Source organism: Tubulanus polymorphus, chromosome 3 (assembly GCF_964204645.1).
Source record: "Tubulanus polymorphus chromosome 3, tnTubPoly1.2, whole genome shotgun sequence".
NCBI classification, from domain to species: Eukaryota; Metazoa; Nemertea; class Palaeonemertea; order Tubulaniformes; family Tubulanidae; genus Tubulanus; species Tubulanus polymorphus.
In genome coordinates this window covers 25,116,453-25,135,238 of record NC_134027.1, presented here as the reverse complement: position 1 = coordinate 25,135,238, position 18,786 = coordinate 25,116,453, and the positions used below count along the sequence as shown (strand labels likewise).

Here is an 18,786-nt window from a genome sequence, read left to right as displayed (position 1 = left end):
TCAATTGCCGCAGTAGCCTCGCCAACTCCACTTCCCATAATGCATTGATGCGACCTTTCTTCCTGTCGGCCATTGCGTTCTGAGGTTGGTAGATGTCTGGATATAATCGAAATCCTCTTATTTACGAGCGATCCCGACCCCGAAATAAATAATCGTTTCAGCAATAGACGGAACACGTCTTTCTCTACCCCGAATAATCTGTATTTCATTCCAAACCCGTTTAGTTTTACGATTAGGCGCCTTGATTTGGACGGATATTCCATGTGAATTTTACTTCCTGGTTGCTTATTTCCCGGATTATCGTTCAATTTGGAGACTAAAAGATGATTGACACTTGTTAATGTTTCGATCGAACAGTCAGTTACAATTAGTCAATTGTTTGGTCACTCGTAATTAAAGTTTCGGGAATATATGCCTTTGAATTAAGATAATTGATGCCGAGTTTGGGCTCCACAATTGGCACAAAAGACGTTCTCAAAGTTATCTTGATTAAGTTGACAGTCTTCTGAAGCCACGATTGACATTGTTGACAGGTTCAAGGGGGGGGGGGGGTAGGTGGACCGGTGGTTATAATGGCTTAAGAATACCTACCTTCTTACTTAATTAATGCCTAGTAGCCTAGTAATGATACACACATCATCGTCTATTTGAAATGACAAAGTAAAATTCTCTTGATTTCAGATAAACGATGGCTCCGAAACGAAACAATGTCGTGCCCAACGGGCATTTCCACAAATACTGGGAACGTTACGTGAAAACGTGGTTCAATCAACCGGCGAGGAAACAACGCCGTTACCAGAACCGAGTGAAGAAGGCGAGGACGATCGCGCCGAGGCCGGTCGCCGGTCCGCTCAGACCCGTCGTTCGATGCCAGATGTTTAAATACAACACGAAGGTTCGAGCCGGACGTGGATTCACTTTGGACGAGTTAAAGGTTCGTTGTTTTAACAAAATTATTCTTTTCAGTTGTTTCCTAAAGTATGTTTGATCTGCAGGGTCGATAGCAATCCTTGAAAGTTCTTAAAAGTTTTGAAATGGGAATTGGTCAAAACAGCCTCTAGTATCATGGAATGGGCTCAAAAATCATTTTCATGGCGCTTGAATGTCATCAGTCATTAGTGAGATTGCGGAGATCCACAATATCTGGAAAAACTTCAAAGATTTTAGGAATTTGTTTTCCCTAATCCTGGAAATATTCGGGAATATTCATAGACTAGATTGCATATTGCATGTAGCATTAAACAAAGCTAAGCAATTCTTTAGCAATCTTTCTTGAAAATCAAAATGTTAACGACAACCCTGTGATATGATGGTGTCTGTTCATTTCAATTTCAGTTTCATTTACCTTAAAAAAAAAAGGAAACGTTTGGGAATTTTGAATTCAATTGACTAATTGGGGACACTGGATGAGGCTTAAATCGTCACATGTAAAACCGATGATTTAATGTTTTAGTTGTTGTATTTGTAGGCAGCTGGTATCAGTAAACGTTTAGCTCCGACGATCGGAATCTCCGTCGACCACCGTCGTAAAAACCGCAGCGTCGAATCGCTTCAGTTGAACACTCAACGTCTGAAGGAATACAAGTCGAAATTGATTCTGTTCCCGAAGAAGTCGAGCAAACCGAAGAAGGGTGATGCCTCGGTAAGTTTGAAAGCAGAAATATTTACCATAAGTTCGATCGCCGTTGGAAGCAGTGTGAAATAACAGTGGCGGAACCTGTTACGACGAACTTCTGAAGTAAAAGTAAAGTAAAAGAATAAAAGATTGGAATATGCATATGCTTATGCATTGCAAAACCACTAAATTATGGTTTACCAAGATAAACAGTAATGAATCTGGAGCAGTCTACTGTAATTGAGTTATGAAAGTGATAGATTAGCCGCGATCACACAAGCACTTCTAGTGGACCAAAAGCGTTGCACCAGGCCAGAGAAAAATATCTTAAGCATGGGTCAAATTTTGTTTGTGAATTGCAACTGGTTCCGGTTGGGACGCGGCTAAATCACTTCCGCGTGATTGTGGGCATACGCTCCTGGAAATATGAAATTTTCTCCTTGATTTCTGGAATGACTGATCTGTAGTAGGGATCTTGCTTCCGGAGACCAGAAAATCTGTTCGTTAGAACCAATAATAGAATTTAATCTCCGGTACAAAATTGGGTTTCTTTCTAATTTTCTGATTAATCAACTCTTTGAATACGTTATAAAGAGGATCCACTATGAATTGGAATCAAATATACGCTAACTAACTGATATTGATTTTTTTTTACGACCCTCAACCCGCTAAGTGCCATGCATGGCATTATAAGCGGGTTCGATGTTTCTTTTTTCCCATTGGGGAGAGACCGGAGAAGAACCTTCGACCAAGAAACTCTGTCGCCACCAGGATTTGACTGATATTAATTGTGACTTACTTCCACGCATCATTTTCATTTGTTTCCTATTCTCATTTTTCCACTAGGCCGAAGAAGTGTCGATGGCCACTCAGTTGAAGGGTAAGTTAGTGATGCCGATCAAGCAGACGGTGCGACACGAGAAACCACGAGCTATCACCGAAGAGGAGAAGAAATACTCGGTGTTTACCGCGTTGAGGAAAGCTCGCGCTAACAAACGATTGTACGGTCTCCGTCAAAAGAAAGCCAGAGAGGCCGAGGAAGCTAACAAATAGATTGTTTATAGATACAAATAAATAAAAAACTGACGAATGGAAAACACCAGAGTTCGGTTGTGAGTTCATTTTGTAGCGGTCAACTGCTGGTGTTTGTATCCCTCTATTTGGTAACCACCAGGTTAGGACCCAGGATCGGTCGTCCTTGTTGCCGAAATGACTTGGAATGTAGCATTTTGCACCACGATCGATCTATTTAACATCCAGGTTTGAAGACACCCTGATTTATCGGCTTTATTGCAGGACAACCCAATTGATTGTCTACAGTTAAGATCGATGGTTCTGTATGGCGTGAATCACCGAGGTCCTAGTCATTATGTGTATCAAAGAACTTCATTGGACGAATTTGGTGTATGTGGGCAATGCAAGAGGTTTCCACAAGGCTCTGTTAGGCAACCGCAGCTGTATGACTGTTTCGTACAATAACCTAGTGGCAATTCTGTCAACTAATCTATGTGTCAAACCATGACTGGCTTTGTGGTATTTGATCAAGAAAACCATCAGTTCATAGAAATTCCACTAGGGGATAGTAAGGTGCTGCCACCTAGCACTCAGAATCTGCTTCAATGATACGTACACTGGATTTGAACCTGGCACACCCAGGGTCATCCTGTACAGAGGCGACCGATGACGCCCGGAATCATTATCCCAATAAGGTTATAACCCGGAGACATCCCCTGTCTATCCTCTATTCATTGATCCTCTATTCAGCAATCGGAACCTGGGACTCCCTCTGCCTAATTAGCAAACAGACCATTGGTTGTAGACCTTAAGACAATCGACCAATCGAATACAATGGAATCACAATATTGTATATAGATAAGTCTTTATTTGAAAACAACATGCAAAAGATTTGCATCTAAGGAATATATACTACGTATCAATCTTGCTCTAAAGGTAATTAGGCCTATCAGAATGACATAGGAATATATCACGTGTGGGAATATAGAAAGCCAGTTAAAAACCAGAAAATAGTACATACAAACATACTATAGTTACGTATCATAAATATTCCTATTTTACGAAGTGATCACTAAAACTAGAGCTGTAACTAATATAGACTTCCTATACCCTGTTCTTTATGCAGGGATTCATTGTATGAACTTCAGTACATAAGCCACCATTTTCAGTTGTCGCAAGCTTGGTTTGAGTGTACTGTCCAACATGTAGAATCCCTGGTGGTTTTTCGGCTAGTGTTGTACGTACATTCAGAAATGGGCTATTTGAACAAAAACATGATGATATCGTGAACTGGTATTTATAGGCTGGCTTACACACACTTTCATCATGGAACAGAACGGCACCAGAAACAACACGATTTGCGGGAGAGTGGAACAGTTAGGTTTTCCTTCGTAGACGAAAATTAAAAATCACCATTTTGACATCACGCAATACAAAAATATTCCATCATCGCAACACAATTATTGATCTCCTATAGAATCCGTCTGCGATGGTTAATTTACGACGACGCAAATAAAAGTTAAAATCGTTCTTTCATCGAACTTTATAAAACGCATTCATTCACTCAATCTCATGAACAACAGTAAAATTATCATCACTATCGCAATCGAAATTATTATAACGCGACCATCTCTGACAATATTGATAGTACGTGTTAACACCACCGTGTTATGCTGTAGGTATCGATCTGCTGTCTGTACCCTCAGACAATCGACTGTCTGTACCCTCTGCCTCCTCCAACAATATGCTGCCTGTACCATGCACCCCCTCAGACAATCTGCTCTCCGCAATTCATACAAGACTTGATCAGGGTACAGTTTTATGAAAAAGTTTTAACGTTGTACAATCAAGTCAAATCAAATAAATTCTACTAATCAAATAGATGTTAGGGTCAATCCGTAATTTAAGATCAAAATGGTTAACTTGAAATTGTTGGCTTCATTGAAAACATGAAGTTACCAATTGCATTTAAGCAAATATTTGGGTTTAACTTTTTATGATATCGGACCGAGCTCTCCTGACCTATGGGTACAGGTAGCAGATTCATGATACCCGCATTAAAACCAAATCGTTAGTTAATTAATCGAGATTTCAAAACGTGCGAGAATTCTAACGAATATAATGCCCGAGTGATTCGTTAATTTTTAATAAAAGATACACACCGTTATAGAACGAAGTAAAGGAATGTGGACCTGTGGCGCGTGAACAGGGACGAACGATCTCTACGCAAAGCCGATGATCGTCGCATGTATTTATCAAACAATGCCTACTACGAAACAGCAGTTACAACTAATCGACGACTATTTCGATACATTTCTCACGCAACAACGAAACAACTGTACGATGTTATAATAATAATAATAAAAATAATAATATGATTATTGAACGAGGTACCGGTGCAGCTACTGCGGCAAGCGAGGATCTACCAGGTGTGGCTAGTGGTTGATCAAATCACGCACGATTTCTTCTACTTTCCATTAAACTCTAATTTACCTTTCTTGTGATGATTTAACCAATTATCAGTGAAATATTCACTACGAACCGAGTGGGAAGGTCGATCTTAGATCTATTCGATAATTTGTTTGATAATACTTGGATTCAGGAGTGTAAAAATCCAGTTCACATTGAAACCAAACTAAATAATCACCACAAAACTGGGTCTATTGGTGCGCCATCTGGTGCATGTCACCGGTACCTCATTGCTCAATCAATGTTTAAAAAAAAAACCGATAATCCCAAGATGATGGTGGTTTTCCGAACAAGTTTAAGAGACAGCAGTATTTTCAAGGTCGTTTACCTTGCCTTGTAGCGCAAGATACCGAGGTAAGAATTACAGTATGCGGATCGAAATCACAGTCGTTTAAAACCTGATAAAATCAAAAATAATCCGAGAAGCGTCTGGCTAGTCTACGAACGATAAATAACATCAAAGTGAGCAGATTTCGTAACAACTTGTTTTCGAATATTTCCTGAGCTCGGTTGAACAGTAGACTTGAATACTTGTAGTTCCTACATTTTCCAATAAAGGGTTCATGATTGAAAAGGCACTTGGAGTTACAGTAATAGTAATTCTTATTTACCGGTATAACAAAAGCCCAATCCCGAAGAGCACCATGGATTTGAGATTTAGACATGGGTCGAATTTTAAGCACAATTTTCAGACGTTTTTTTTCCCCTAAAATAAACGTCTTAAAAATCGATGAAAGTATTTTCGGGCATTGGAATGAAACTTGCGTACCCATTACACTCGAAATAGAAATTATTTTCATTTTTTCCTAAGAGTTGTCTTTAATACCGGTATTCATAATCATATTTTGAGCAAGTACGCTGCTGGTTAACTTAGTCATATTCGGAGTTAGAAGGAAGGGTTTCTCCGAAGAACGAAGAGAATTGCGTCATAAACGAAGATCCGCTTTTCGGAGCATTTGCAGACTTTGACAATTGCATATATACGTAAAATCAAATATAACATTGAATCCGGATTTCTCGTGAACTGAATTAATTTCATGCGTCCAAAAATCGAACGGGTTCTACCGCGTTGAAAATTCTTTATTTTTTTCCACATGCTGAAATCTTACGATCGAACGGCGACCGTGCTGCCATCTTTATTCGATCTACGTTCGTACGTTTTTTCCCACCGATTCACGGTTTTCAATAAGTTGCTACGATTACGTGTATACGAACGGTCGAAACGAAGCGTCTGCCGTCTATTGATTTCCTAAATAATAAATAAACAAATCCGTGCTAAAATATTTTCAGTTTTCTTTCTTCCGTTTTTTCTTATGGTTGTAGTTCGTCGACGTATGTCATATTTTCTAAGTCATGAATTATGCATCGCTCCTCTAGATATCCGATAAATAAATATGAATCGTCGTCGAAAAAGTTCTGTCTATAATTTGCCGACGCGATCCTCCAACGCGTTCAACTCCTCGCCGACTTTCGGCGGCAAGTCGTCGGGCACCTGTTCGTCGAAGTACTTGCGAATCTCTTTCACCTCCTGCTTCCAGAAATCTTTCGGCACGTGGAACAGCTGCGGCAAGTCGCACGAGCCGTCGTAGCCGTTCATGTTGATCGAGTCCGCTTTCGGCACGTAGCCGATCGCCGTCTTTTCGGCGATGTCCTCGTCGTTCGTGCGGCGGAAGATCCAGTCGAGCACGCGCGAGTTCTCGCCGAAGCCGGGCCACAGGAATTTGCCGGCGGCGTCGCGACGGAACCAGTTGACGTGGAAGATCTTCGGCAGTTTGCGATTCGGCACTTTCTCCATGTCCAGCCAGTGTTGCATGTAGTCGCCGAAGTTGTACCCGAAGAATGGACGCATCGCGAACGGATCGTGCATTATCACTTTTGCTGAAATAGTAAATATTACTATTAGAAATCAAAGTCTTCTGTCGGTCTTTTCCTAAATCTTTTCATAAGCTACGTCATTCAGGGTGGCCACTTTTATGCGACCTGACACTTTTTTCTCTCATGACTAGAGTGTGGGTCACCAAACCTACAAGCATTTGCTTCACTTGGTTCCTTCAATTGATATCGGTACATTTTATACTTGTATTTATATCTATGTATCACTGTTTTCAATAAGAGCCAGGTCCCAGACCCGTCTGTTGTTTGTAAAGGACCCGCCTGCTTTTTCAAACCAGCTTTTGTTTCAGGGACTGTGACATATTATGGGACCCTCCTGTTTTTCAAAGGGACCTGCCTTGTTAATTTCTAATTGAAAACACTGTGTATGAATATCATGTTTTAGATCGATTCAATTTCTTTGAAGATAAATAAAGATTATTATATTAACTATTCTCTGACGTCTTCCCTGACTGATGTTAAGAATCCAATCGCAGTCAATGTAAGACATCGATGGAAACTGTTTGATTTTATGCGCGATTTTTCAATCTCAACAAATTTTCCTCGTCTTTTGCTTTTTTTAGACGATCCCCTGACTTTTTAACGATAAAAAAATTCACAGACTATTCACTGATTTCCAGGTAGAATTGGCCACCCTGCTTTAGACAGCGGACTCAGTGGACGTTATTTTCAACTGTACCTTTGTGTTCAGCTGCAGCAGTTGCCTCAGATCTCATCGATCCACCGATCAGAACGCCGTGACTCCACGAGAACGCTTCGTAGACGAGCGGTACACCTTCCGGCCGACGGCCTCCGAATAGAATAGCTTCAATCGGTACACCGGCCGAGTCTTCCCACGCGGGATCCATAATCGGGCATTGTCCCGCCGGTGTGCAGAATCTGAAATAATTGAAATCGATTAGAAATAGACACTCTCAAATATACCGCTGTCTAATGTCTATTACAACTTTGCTAGAGATGTCAGGCGGCCTGGCTCAAGTCAGTTTAAGTAGTAAACACCTGATATAGGTCTAAAGCATTGATTTTTAATCCATTATTAGACTATATTGAAGGACAACCAAAAAGTCTTCATTGAATGGGGTTGTATCATAGAAGAGACACCATTTTCTTAGTTTAATAACATTTCTCCATGCCTACGAACTGAACTTTTTTCAATCATCAAAAATTATGGTATATAGGCATGCATATTGTTAGACATTCAAATTATGGAGTCACTTTTCTCTATTCTTCTGCATTCAAGACTTCAAGCCAGCGTGCATATGTTTAAATTAATTTGTGTTGGTTCTATTAAGACCTATATCATGTTTGTACTACAAAAACTGACTGAGCTAGGCCATCTGATGTCCTCTAAAGCAAAATTGAAATAGACATTAGTAGAATATAAGGCGCGAGAGAGGGTTTCAGACTCACCTGGAGTTTGGATGTGCGGCCAATTTTCCGCAACCTTTCGTCCACGTGTCACCGAGCCAGCTGGTGACTTTAGCGTCACCCGGCAGATCTTTCTCCAAACCTTCCCAGAAGTATTCGCCGTCTGCCGTGTGCGCCGTGTTCGTGAACACCGTGTTCTTTTTTATCGTTTCCATCGCATTCGGATTCGTCGAATACGAAGTTCCTTAAAAAAAACATCATCACATTTGAAGATTTTAAAACCCGTAATTGTGGAAGTATATTAGCGTTTCTAGTTTTAGATTTGGCTTTTAGTAAAAATTTGAATTAACTTATTCCAACTCATTGATTCAAATCTTGCCCAGAAACTATCGAATTAAACTTTTACCCAGATCTGTGGAAATGAGTTCTGGTATTCAGTTGTGGTTTAAGCTAATTACCTGAACTCATTTCCACAGATTACAGTAGGTTTGATGATTCGTTCGACTAGGTTCAAAGTCGAATGAATCAAACCTACACATAACTGTGGGACTGGATCTAGAGTCAAATTAAACCCGCACAACTGTGGAACTAAGTTCAGGGACAAATAAAACCCACACAACTGTGGAACTGGGTTCAGATATAAATTTAGCCCACACAGTGGAACTGGATCTATCCACACAACTGTATAACAGTTCTCAATATTTCTATTTCACCTACCTGGTGCGACACCGAAGAATCCATTTTCAGGATTGATAGCTCTTAATCGTCCTTCGGAATCGAATCTCATCCACGCGATGTCGTCACCGACGCATTCGATTTTATACCCGGGAATCGTCGGGTTCATCATGGCCAGGTTAGTTTTACCGCAAGCGCTCGGGAAAGCTGCCGCGATGTACTTTTTCTCTCCTTTCGGATTCGTGATTCCGAGAATCTGAAAAGAAAACGATCAAATTCGTCAAATACCTACGAAGTGAAGTGGAAATTCGAATCAAACATATTTTCAGTAAACCTTGTCTAACTCGTAGATGGGCAACTCAAAACTTTTGAGAAACTCGGACAAAAACTTTTTAATTTCCATTGATTTTATTTTCCTAAAATTCAAACAAGACACACTTTGCTGCTGCATGTTCTGCTAGTCCGAGTTCGGGTGAGGTTTACTGTATGACAACAGCTTTTCTTAACCTTTTCATATTTCTATAACCTTTTCCAACTAGGGGACCTCTTGTCCAAACGGAAGTTTTGATATCAACCGAACTGTCTACTTACCAACATGTGTTCGGCTAACCAGCCTTCTTTCTTGGCGAGAATCGATCCCAAACGAAGCGCGAAACATTTCTTACCGAGCAGCGAGTTACCGCCGTACCCGCTGCCGAACGAACAGATCTCATCGTTAGCGGGAATATGACAGATTATAGTCTTCTCCGGATTACACGGCCAGTTGTTCACGGGTGGCTCTGAAAAAAGGTAACCATCAATATTGTAATAATTTATCACGGTTTTTATCAGACATACGTTTAGGGGACCGAAAATTAATGGGGGGGGGGGGGTCGCATGAACCTTAAACTAGGAATGAATATATTGCATCATTTAAGATTGATTATCTATTGGGGTCTGTTCCAAAGTTGACTGGAGATTTAGACAGTCTAAGCTCATTTCAGTTTAAAAATTAAATCTAACAACCTAAGACCAGTCTAAGCTCATTTTGGTTCTATAGCCAATCTAACAACTTAAGACCAGTCTAAGCTGATTTTGGTTCTTTAGTCAATCTAACAACTTCAGACCAGTCTAAGCTCATTTTGGTTCTAAAGCCTATTTTATAACTTCGACCAGTCTAAACTCATTTAGGTTATAGATTCAATCCAACAACCTGTCTATGCTAGTTTTGGTTCTACAGCCGATCTAACAACTTCATGACTAGATTGAAAATCATTCATTGACCACGTATCGACTATGAAGCTGGGCCTCAGATTGAGATCAGGGCAGAATACAGTTGATATACTTACTGGCCATGGGTAAAGGTTGTCCGACGGAGTGAAGACATTTGATGAACTGCCCGTCTTTACCGAGAGCCTCAACGACGTTAGTTCCGACTCGGGTCATGATTCTCATACTGGCGGCGACGTACGCCGAATCGGTGCACTGGATTCCGATCTTAGACAGCGGTGAACCGACTGGACCCATACTGAACGGGATTATATACATAGTACGACCTGCAAAATATTCATACAGAAAAATCTCCTCAATAACGACTTTCTCATCTCTGCGCAGAGTTTCACGAAAAAGTTTAAGCCTAAAACGGTTAAGTTCGAATTGTTGTCCTCATTGAAAACATGAAGTAACCAACAGCGATTACACCAAAAATTTGAGTCCAACTTTTTTGTGAAACTGAGCCCCGAGGACGAGACCCAGTTCCACGGTTTTTGTTCCAGTTTCATAAAGAAGTTTTATTTCGATATCATTTCTCAATCAATACAACTTATTTTAATTAATTAGTTTATGAGTGAAACTGTTTGGTAGAATTGGACCCCGAGTTAACTACCAGTAATTTAAGAGTTAAGATTAGTTCACTTAATGGCCTAGATTTCTATCACAAACTTCGGAAAAGAGGTCTGGACATATTAACATTTCACAACAGGGGTATAATGCAGTCGATTGTCGACCCATCAATTCAGATTCTTAAGCACGTAAAATTAGTTGGACTTTTTTTTGTTTAACACCGACCTTTCATACAACCGGGAAATCTTTCGTTCAACATATTGTTCAAATCCTCGGGACTTTTCCACATTCCCAGAACGCCTTTAACGCCCTCTTTCGGAATCGGGATCGTCGTGCGTTTGTCGGGCGTCGAGATGAACGTTTTACTCTCGACTCGAGCGACGTCTGCCGGGTCGGTGATCGCCAGCCAACTACGGATTGAAAAAAATACAGAAATATCATTCACTGATTCAATCAATTAATAGAACTTGATCGCTGATTATTTCCTTTGGTATTCATACTGTACATTAACCGGGTGGCCACTGTACACTTAGTTCAGTTCTAAAGCCTAGCGCACATGGACACTGCGATTGGAGACAACTAGTTGCCAGGCAGTTTTCGGCGCATGAGAGCAACTGGCTGGATACAATCAGTTGCTCGAATTTGTCGATGTGAGCGAGCTTACGATTGGTTAGCGTCCATCTATCTCCAGTTCCATCCAGTTGCTCATGTTCTACTTTTGAGCAACTAGTTGTACTCAGTTGCTCTCATATCCGTCGATGTGAGCGCTCCATAATCAACAACACATGGTTGTAACTGACTAAAACAAAGCTGTTTGTCACGTGACTTGTGATGCCCTCAAGAATATTTGCTAAACCACATCTCAGTTGCTGTCGATGTGTGCGCTATGGACCTAGCGACCGGCATGAGCCACGCAGTTGCTGGTTTTTACTAAATTTTCGATCTGCGTGGGGCACTCGCTCACTAGCAACTAGTTGTCTCCAGTCGCTTTGTCGATGTATGCTTAGCTTAAAGCCTAACTATGGTATAAACAAATCTCAACTTGTTCCCATGGACCCAGTGGACCCGGTTCCACATCGTTACTTGAATTAGCTTCATTCATATTCCATTCATAACTTTAGATTGTTTTGATTAGGCCTATGCGTTCTCTATGAAGATGAACTAATTTTGACTCCAAAACGTTGAACTTAGTGAATTGACTGATTGACATATATGTGTAGCACGCTGTTTCTATTTTGACCAGCTGTGATATTGATATTGATTTGTGAATGTACTTTTCTATATTCGTTGAACCAAGTTTATGTAATTCAATCAATGATGATTTTGATATTAATTCACATTAATGGATGAACTAATTTTTTGACAGTTGCATTTAAGTTTTGATAGGCCATTTTGATTCTTATATCTTTTATCATGATTCTTTGTTTTTCTAATATACGAATACATTTTATGAGCCTATAGTTTTTTCATTTAACTGATTTTAACGGTAGTCGAAATTAACACGGAACTGGGCAACTGGGACCAGGATCCAGTTGTGCATAATCCCTGGTTTCTTTTTAGTGAATTAACTCGGACCAGTTGTATCAATTCCAGGACCCGTCTGCGATGATGGGATCCCCGCGTATATACTTACTTATTTTCATATTTCGACAATTTCTTAATTTGTCCGTTTTTCTGCAGCAGATCGAGCAGGAAGCCCTCCTCTTTCTTCGTACCGTCGCAGATGTATATATTTTCCGGTTCGCAGATCTTGATGTTTTTCTGTACGTAGTTCTGTACGTTTTCGGGCAGTTTGCTGAGATCGCCGCCGAGACTCGTGATCGCCCTCGCGTGGCCGAGTCCCGTCTGTTGCGTTAGACCTTTTAAACTCTGTTTGATCAACGAGTTCGAACATCTGTAAATACAACAAGGTCATCATATTAGCTTTACAACTCTTTTTGATCAATGAAATCAAGTATCTGTAAATCGAAGCCCCATCATATAAGCTTTAAAACTCTTGTTGATCAAGGAGTTCAAACATCTATAAATAGAAACCTCATCATATTAACTTCAAAACTCTTTTCGATCGAGTTAAAAAAATCTGTAAATCTAACATTATTAGCTGTTTTTGAATATGGCTGTCTATGAAAATAGGGCATCTTCCAATAAATACATAAATAACCAGGCCAACCGTAGGATAAGCTGGATTCAAATCAGATCAATACAAATTTACTGGCTGCCATTCAAAAAGCATACGTAATTTTGCTGATTATCAAATGCCCTCGATTTCCCCAATGCAGTACACACTGGATCAATTGTCACTCAAAATCCTTCCTAGAATAACCCATATATCATCCGGGTAAATAGTCTAATGTACGAGGCACTAGCAATATATAGGCCTACACAAATTTACCAGAATCTAAATTGAACAAATGTTGGATCGATTGAAACAGCCTCAGAAAGCTCTAGTGTATTGAATAATAATGAATTAAGACTCCGCTGAGGATGTGGAGAAATCAGAACACCAGAGCAGACGTCGGCAGAGATAATCGGGTTCAAGTCCCATAATTACGCTGAAATACCGGGTCCTCTCAAATACGATATTAAAATGTCATAAACATTTCCGCCTTCAGAGTAAAATACATTTTAAACGAGCGATTCCTATCATTCGAAGTGAGGATTGTTTTTTACAATGTAGAAATAATAGCGAAATAACGAACGAATTCAGCGGGAAAGAAGATTAGCTCGACGCCGCGTGTATAGGCTTTAACATTAGCTGGAATAAAAAAATCTGTGAATACAGACGATACAGACAAGACTGAAATACCTTCAGTTCAGCGCTAACAGTTGCATAACATGAGAAAATCGGCAGATCTGCAGTTTACAGTCGGATGAGCTTTAAATGTCAGAGTAGAGGAGAAAGTGGAAGAGAGACCCAGCCGTGAGGTAAACTCCTAAAATACACTCACACATTCACTACTATCCAGTACTGAATCTGGATATTGCAGGTTTTAGACAGGAAAGAACTGCGGACCACAAAAAAACTGAGGGACGCTTTCGAAGAAGGGGTGATGGAAAAGATGCCGCGGTAAAAACCGAAATAATCTTTTTGGCGCAGTTTCACCAGTCAGATTTGACTCGATATAGACTACGCTAAGAAAACCTACTTTTAAACTTCATCTCGGATGTAAATATTTCAAAAAAGACTGTTTTGTAAGTGCGCCCTATGAAAGATAGGGCAACAGGAATAATCATATTATAAACGATTTACATTTTCGGATTTTGAAGCCAATTGTGCCAATTTTGAAAAGCCCACTGTGGTCTACTTCGATCTACAAATGAAATGATCAGAAAGGCCTGATGAAAAACTCAGATTGGTCCTACAATTGTTTCACGATAGCGAATATTTCAAAACATCAAGAAATTGACTTCAAAAAGTTGAAACGTTCGGAAATAGAAAACAATTCTCAACTTTTTTTTTAGAACACAAAAGACAGCGCGCAGTTTCAGGAGAGTTGGACCTACCCGTTCATGATATCGGGATACGACTCCTCCCTGAGAATGAATTCCTTGTCGCTGATAAGCGAAATGTTTTTTTCCGGCACTTCGCACCAAACGCTGTAAATCTGACCGGTCGTCGTCGACGACGACATCGTTAATTCATCAACGGTCATCGCAAACCGCCGCGCGTCCGACTAAATATCACAAAACTTCGAATCCGAATTTGTCGCAAAAACCGATGGTTGAAATCTGAAATCCTGACTCGTGGCGATATCGCATTTCACTAACTAATCAAACTGCTTGTGACCAGAATTCAATAATATTGATCGATTTTATCCGAATTTCGCGACAATCTATGACATAAGAACTGATAAGGCCAGACGTCAAAGTCAATCTGACCAATCGGATAGGAGACATACCCCCTACGACGGCCAATCAGAAGGCTTTAGAGGCGACACACCTCCCGAGTTAGATGACCCAGCTGTTGGTGTCAACATCGGGTCAGAATATTTCCAGGCTGCACGCACAGCTTGAACGTTGAACCCTGATCTACAATAGGACATCGACGACGATTATATTCGTCGGATTGTTATGTTCGTCGCAGTATTTTTTGAGGAATTCGTGTCGATTTTCGATGAAGCTCTCGAATTATAAATAATGATATGTCGCGACGGAATTCGCTCAATAAGGAATTCAAAGTTGATATTTTTTCTGGCTGCAAGACACTGAATTTCTATGGGTAGCTAAATCACGGGATTTAAACCCCATGATTGATACATTTTAAGAGCTGGACTATCCGCAATTATCTTCTGAACAACTGGAGCAACAGATTATCACCCTGTGATACGTGTTTGAGAGCTTCTCGGAAAGTCGTCATCGAGGGCAGAATTTTCCTCATAATAAAACTCGTCATTAATCGGGCTGTTCTCGGGGTTTAAAGAGAAGTCATCGTGGCTGGATTTCTCCATCCCGAAACAGGGTTTTAAATTACAGTGAAGTCTCACGATGCTATCAGGAGGTAAATCAATCCATAAATACCCGATGAACTTCTGTACACCAGTAGCGAAAGCTAATGATTCCTGATAAAATCAGTTTACCTATTTATTACCTGTTCGCTCATTATATTTGATCCCAGGTAATGCATCCTGCCTCACCAGGGATTCGAAGCTGATGCAATCGCTAGACTCAGCCACGGGACGAAACCGCAGCGCATGTTTGCCACAAGAATACTCGCGGCACCAATTGACCGTTGTATAATCAGTAAGCGAAATTCCACAGATAACTGGAAAAACCCTGGCTAAAATAAAACAGGATTTCTGATTGGCTAATGATGACAATATTTGAAGCTGCTTGTTCGGTCTAGAGTAGCAGTGTTTCATGCCGTAGCTGAGGGTCACCGGGTTCAAATCCTGAGGTAAATACAACTCATCAATAACAGTCCTCGTGAGCGACGGGTCGACTTCACAGTCCCTGAAGATCCATCATTCCTGGATTTTTCAAGCTATTTCAAAAGGGAAAATTTCAGATTTCGTAGGAATGCAGTACTTCTAGTGCAGGAGGAATGTGGCAGTCTTGAAACGTCATAAAGTATGACGAAAAGAGATTACTTCTTGAGAAAAATATAACCTGATGGGCGATGGTGTCATAAGTCTTGAGGTCGGGAACAAAATTCGAAAGCTTGATAGATAAACAAAATGCGCGACCCGACCTGAAGTTTTTAAAACAAGCCCAGTCTGATGACGAAATTAACGACTAATTGTCAGATAAGATAAATTAAAATAACAGTGACATAGGTTGTTGTGTGATCTGTGAAACGTGGACTCGATTCTAGATGTCGGTCGATTCCAAAGAACAGCCGACAAATAACGTCATTAGAAATATCGCGTAGTCACGACAAACAAAATATTCAATATTAACGCTTCACATTTAATCATTTAGGCCGCTACCAGTTTTTTTTTATCGCGAAAAATAATGAACAGCTTTTATTCCGAGAAAAACAAAAACAGGTTCGATCGGATAAAAAGATCTGGAAACAAGTGTTTTCATGCATCGAACACTGAATCACCAGACATGAATCGAAAGGTCACCGAAGAAAAAAGTTTACTAACAATGGAGCTTTTAAACAGGCTGAACGTGACAATTCAGAGAATATTCGGGCCTAGACCTATCTCTATCTGTCGAACACCGTCAGAATGTCGAGACATTGAATTTATATTTTTCAACAGGACATGGAACGAACCTGGTCTCCATAGCCCCAGCTGTTGTGGCTAGTGATAAAAGTAGATGCACCTTATGGAGAACATTGCAATAGTTATTTCTCACCAGTACCAGCAGACAATGTAAAACATGCGAGAAATTTGAAAACAATTTTAAACGAAAGAATAATTTAGTCCAGAGGATAATTTGGCCGGGGAACTATCAGTGTTCTCAATATGCTGGAATTCTAAAGGGGCTGCATTCATCGTTAAGTGTACGACATCGTGGCTGCTGAAGTAGCAAGGTTTTCGATCCCCCCCCCCAAAATACAGAAAATCAAAGCTTGACTTTGGTGTAATCTTCTATTTCGAGTTGGGGCAGCAGGTCCAGAACCATACAAATGTAACCAGGTCCCAGGGAGCAGGATACGTTTTCCGAAACATTTACAACCTATAACAAATGTGCTGGTACCTTATAGGTAGCTTAGAAATTAATTGCCTGATCATGGCCTAGCCTAATTACCTCCCTTATAATTAGGAAATAATTAGGAAAACAAGTTATATCCTATACGCATTTAATTGGACACCTCTGATAACATGCTCAAAACCTGTGCATACACATTAATACACATATAAATTGTTACTAATTAACTATTAAACACTATTAACATATGTTAATGTAATCAATTGGCCTTATCAGGTTTAATGATATGGTTGGTCGATTTATTGATGGTGACACTGGTTGAGGGGGCGCGGTGGATGAGGTTTGGGGATCTTCTTACTGATTACCTTCCATCACAGTCAGCCAAGTCGCACTCACAATCCAACATCTTTTTACACACACGGTATTGAAATGAAAAACACACTTTCCCCCACCACCCCACAGCTTGAAATAAAGACAATTTCACGGTTTCTAAGGAAACGAACCATAGCAACTTCACAGATCAATAAACAGTATCCAGGACTCCCATCAATTAGGCCCTAATCAATATATCCAGGATTCTGCTCCACAGTTAGAGTTTATAGCCTATTTGACTGCAGTGTTGTAATAAGTTCATTTTCAATGAACTAGGCCTAATTATATTCTAGAGTTAAATTCAACTCAGTATTGTGAGATTGGATCCAAGGCTGCCGATACAAAACCAATACAAATTGCCTACAGTGAAAGAGTTAGACGCCTATATCGGAAAGGCTGAAATGAAATCTGTATTTTTAGAAAAAAAGTTACTTATTGGGGACTGCTCTTATGTAGACTGACTATGATTAATCAAAATGGTCAGACTATAATTGAATAAAGTTATCAATGAACTTTTCTTGTGTAAGTTCAAATGTAAAGGTGCAATCTTATCACGAGATAGATAGATAAGATAGCGGTAGTAGATTACAGGGTCTAACATCAGCAGAATACTATTCAGTCAACTCCTTATGAGAGAAGAAAGTTTAAGATCAGAACTCATCTTGATTCCAGCAACAAACAACTTTGGAATGAATTATCAATTAAATGATTGGACTCACTTTTTATCAGGTTTGGATTGAATGAAAGAAAGAAATGGCGACCTGGTTATAACCTATGATCAATCAACAATTGGCAAAAGCAGGAGACCTACAGAAACAAAGTTACTGGACGACGTCGACTTTTAGCAAGGTCAACCTTTCATTGCGAATGAACACGGTCGGTACGTGCGGTGTTAAGAGAATCGATCCCCCGAGCCTGTGCTGTGGAAATGTCAAAAATTTTCCATACTTCTTAAGTCAAATTGCAACCTAATTAAACACTGTCTCAAACTAAAATCCGGTTGATAATTTAAAGAGTAAATACGTGTTTATACGAACCGTATAATTCTGCTGTAAAAGCCCGTCATTTTGCTGGTAATTTACGATCTGATGACCCAGGTTCGACTCTACTCGAGAGGCTCAATGGCTGCCGAGGACGAAAGTCAATGCGCCGAATTCGGTGAAAAGTCGGCGAATATCTTTTAAAAGTTACAAAATACCACTGAAAGATATTCGTAAATTATATTTTTGGTTATTTGAGTTTGGAAGCAGACTTTTCTTGACTTTCTTTGATTTATTGGTAAAAACTTTTCGAACTATTTTATCAGCTCAGATACACGTGAGTTGGCTAACTGGAGGTGTGTGTCGATTCAGTCTCGCTCATTGGTCGAATTTCCAGACACGTCACACCACGGAAATAAACAAACGCACGTGTTACATAGGGCATCGGTGGCAGCACCATACGGTTAAGTTAATTGGTGG

At 40.1% G+C, this 18,786-nt stretch overlaps 2 protein-coding genes across 3 annotated transcripts; one reads left to right on the top strand and one right to left on the bottom strand.

Moving 5' to 3' along the window:
• Positions 1–25: 25 nt before the first annotated feature.
• Positions 26–2,712, top strand: LOC141901600 (large ribosomal subunit protein eL13-like). Its single transcript, XM_074788939.1, has 4 exons — positions 26–84; positions 682–934; positions 1,469–1,642; positions 2,462–2,712. The coding sequence occupies exons 2-4, from the start codon at positions 689–691 to the stop codon at positions 2,666–2,668; spliced, it is 627 nt and encodes a 208-aa protein (XP_074645040.1). The 5' UTR covers positions 26–84; positions 682–688; the 3' UTR covers positions 2,669–2,712.
• A 2,588-nt stretch (positions 2,713–5,300) lies between these two features.
• Positions 5,301–18,459, bottom strand: LOC141902854 (phosphoenolpyruvate carboxykinase, cytosolic [GTP]-like). Of its 2 annotated transcripts, none has more exons than XM_074790775.1 (9): positions 18,364–18,459; positions 12,489–12,749; positions 11,081–11,265; positions 10,363–10,569; positions 9,626–9,813; positions 9,077–9,290; positions 8,402–8,603; positions 7,671–7,870; positions 5,301–6,976 (listed from the first exon to the last, which is right to left on the bottom strand). In XM_074790775.1, the coding sequence occupies exons 1-9, from the start codon at positions 18,390–18,392 to the stop codon at positions 6,519–6,521; spliced, it is 1,944 nt and encodes a 647-aa protein (XP_074646876.1). In that variant the 5' UTR covers positions 18,393–18,459; the 3' UTR covers positions 5,301–6,518. The 2 variants fall into 2 exon arrangements, with proteins under 2 accessions (XP_074646876.1, XP_074646875.1); XM_074790774.1 differs by lacking the exon at positions 18,364–18,459 and adding an exon at positions 14,360–14,630.
• Positions 18,460–18,786: the final 327 nt, after the last annotated feature.